This window comes from Terrapene carolina, unplaced genomic scaffold (genome assembly GCF_002925995.2).
Source record: "Terrapene carolina triunguis isolate 2854851 unplaced genomic scaffold, T_m_triunguis-2.0 Scaffold44854, whole genome shotgun sequence".
Taxonomy (NCBI): Eukaryota; Metazoa; Chordata; order Testudines; family Emydidae; genus Terrapene; species Terrapene triunguis.
The window spans coordinates 1-1,502 of NW_020709205.1; the positions used below are offsets into that span (position 1 = coordinate 1).

Below are 1,502 nucleotides of genomic sequence, written 5' to 3' on the forward strand. Positions count from 1 at the left end.
TTCAAATCACCCTCAATCTCTGGAACAGCAACATCCACATCTCCCTTCACTTTAGGGCCTCTCAGATTCAAATCAATGTCTGGCATGGAGATTTTAGGTGCTTTAAAATGCATGTCAGGCATCTTAAATTTGGGGCCTTTCCATTTTCCTTCAGGACCTTCAATATCAAGATCTGGAGCATCAATGTCCACTTTGGGACCTTTGATATCAATCTCAGGCCCTTTCAAATCCCCTTCTAGCTTTGGTACAGAAACATCCACATCCCCCCTCATTTTAGGTCCTTTCAGGTTCAAATCAAAATCTGGCATGGAGATTTTAGGTGCCTTGACGTGCATTTCAGGCATCTTAAATTTGGGACCTTTCAGCTTTCCCTCTGGACCTTCAATGTTCAAATCTGGGGCATCTATGTCTACCTTGGGCCCAGAAATATCCACCTCTCCCTTAGGAAGTTTTATATCCACATCAGGGCCCTCCCCTTTGAACCCAGGCATGCCAAATTTGGGCATTTTGAATTTAGGCATTTTGAGTTTACCTTCTGGGCCATGAAGATCCATGTCTGGTGCATCAATATCAACTTTGGGGCCTTTGATATCAAACTCAGGCCCCTTCAAATCACCCTCAATCTTTGGAACTGGCACATCCACATCTCCCTTCACTTTAGGGCTTTTCAAGTGTAAATCAACATCTGGCATGGAAATTTTAGGTGCTTTGATGTGCATTTCAGGCATCTTAAATTTAGGACCTTTCCATTTCCCATCTGGACCTTCAATTTCCAAATCAGGAGCATCAATGTCTACTTTTGGACCTGAGAGATCAATCTCCCCTTTCGGAAGGCTTACATCCACATCTGGTCCCTCCCCTTTGAACCCAGGCATTCCAAACTTGGGCATTTTGAATTTAGGCATTTTGAGTTTACCCTCTAGGCCATGAATATCCACATCTGGTGCATCAGTGTCAACTTTGGGGCCTTGGAGATGAAATTCAGGACCCTTCAAGTCACCTTCTAGTTTTGGAAGAGAAACATCAACATCTCCTTTCATTTTGGGACCTTTTAAGTTTAAGTCAATGTCCGGCATGGAGATTTTTGGTGCTTTGATTTGCATTTCAGGCATTTTAAATTTGGGTCCTTTCAGCCTTCCTTCAGGACCTTCAATATCCAACTCCGGAGCATCAATGTCTATCTTGGGACCAGAAATATCCAGCTCCCCTTTTGGAAGCTTCACATCCACCTCTGGTCCCTCTCCTTTGAACCCAGGCATGCTGAATTTGGGCATTTTGAATTTAGGCATTTTAAATTTACCTTCTGGGCCATGAAGATCCACGTCTGGTGCATCAAGGTCAACTTTGGGGCCTTTTATATCAAACTCAGGACCTTTCAAATCACCCTCAATATTTGGAACAGACATATCCACATCTCCCTTCACTTTAGGGCCTTTCAAATTCAAATCAACATCTGGCATGGAGATTTTAGGTGCCTTGATGTGCATTTCAGGCATCTTAAA

General features: G+C 43.3%; 1 protein-coding gene across 1 annotated transcript; it reads right to left on the reverse strand.

Moving 5' to 3' along the window:
* Window positions 1-5: 5 nt before the first annotated feature.
* On the reverse strand, window positions 6-1,499 carry LOC113405601 (neuroblast differentiation-associated protein AHNAK-like; the record flags this gene model as incomplete). The annotated part of the gene is made up of 1 exon (XM_026646819.2): window positions 6-1,499. A coding segment is annotated over one exon (1,494 nt), but the record flags the coding sequence as incomplete, so codon positions are not given.
* Between the last annotated feature and the right edge of the window lie 3 nt (window positions 1,500-1,502).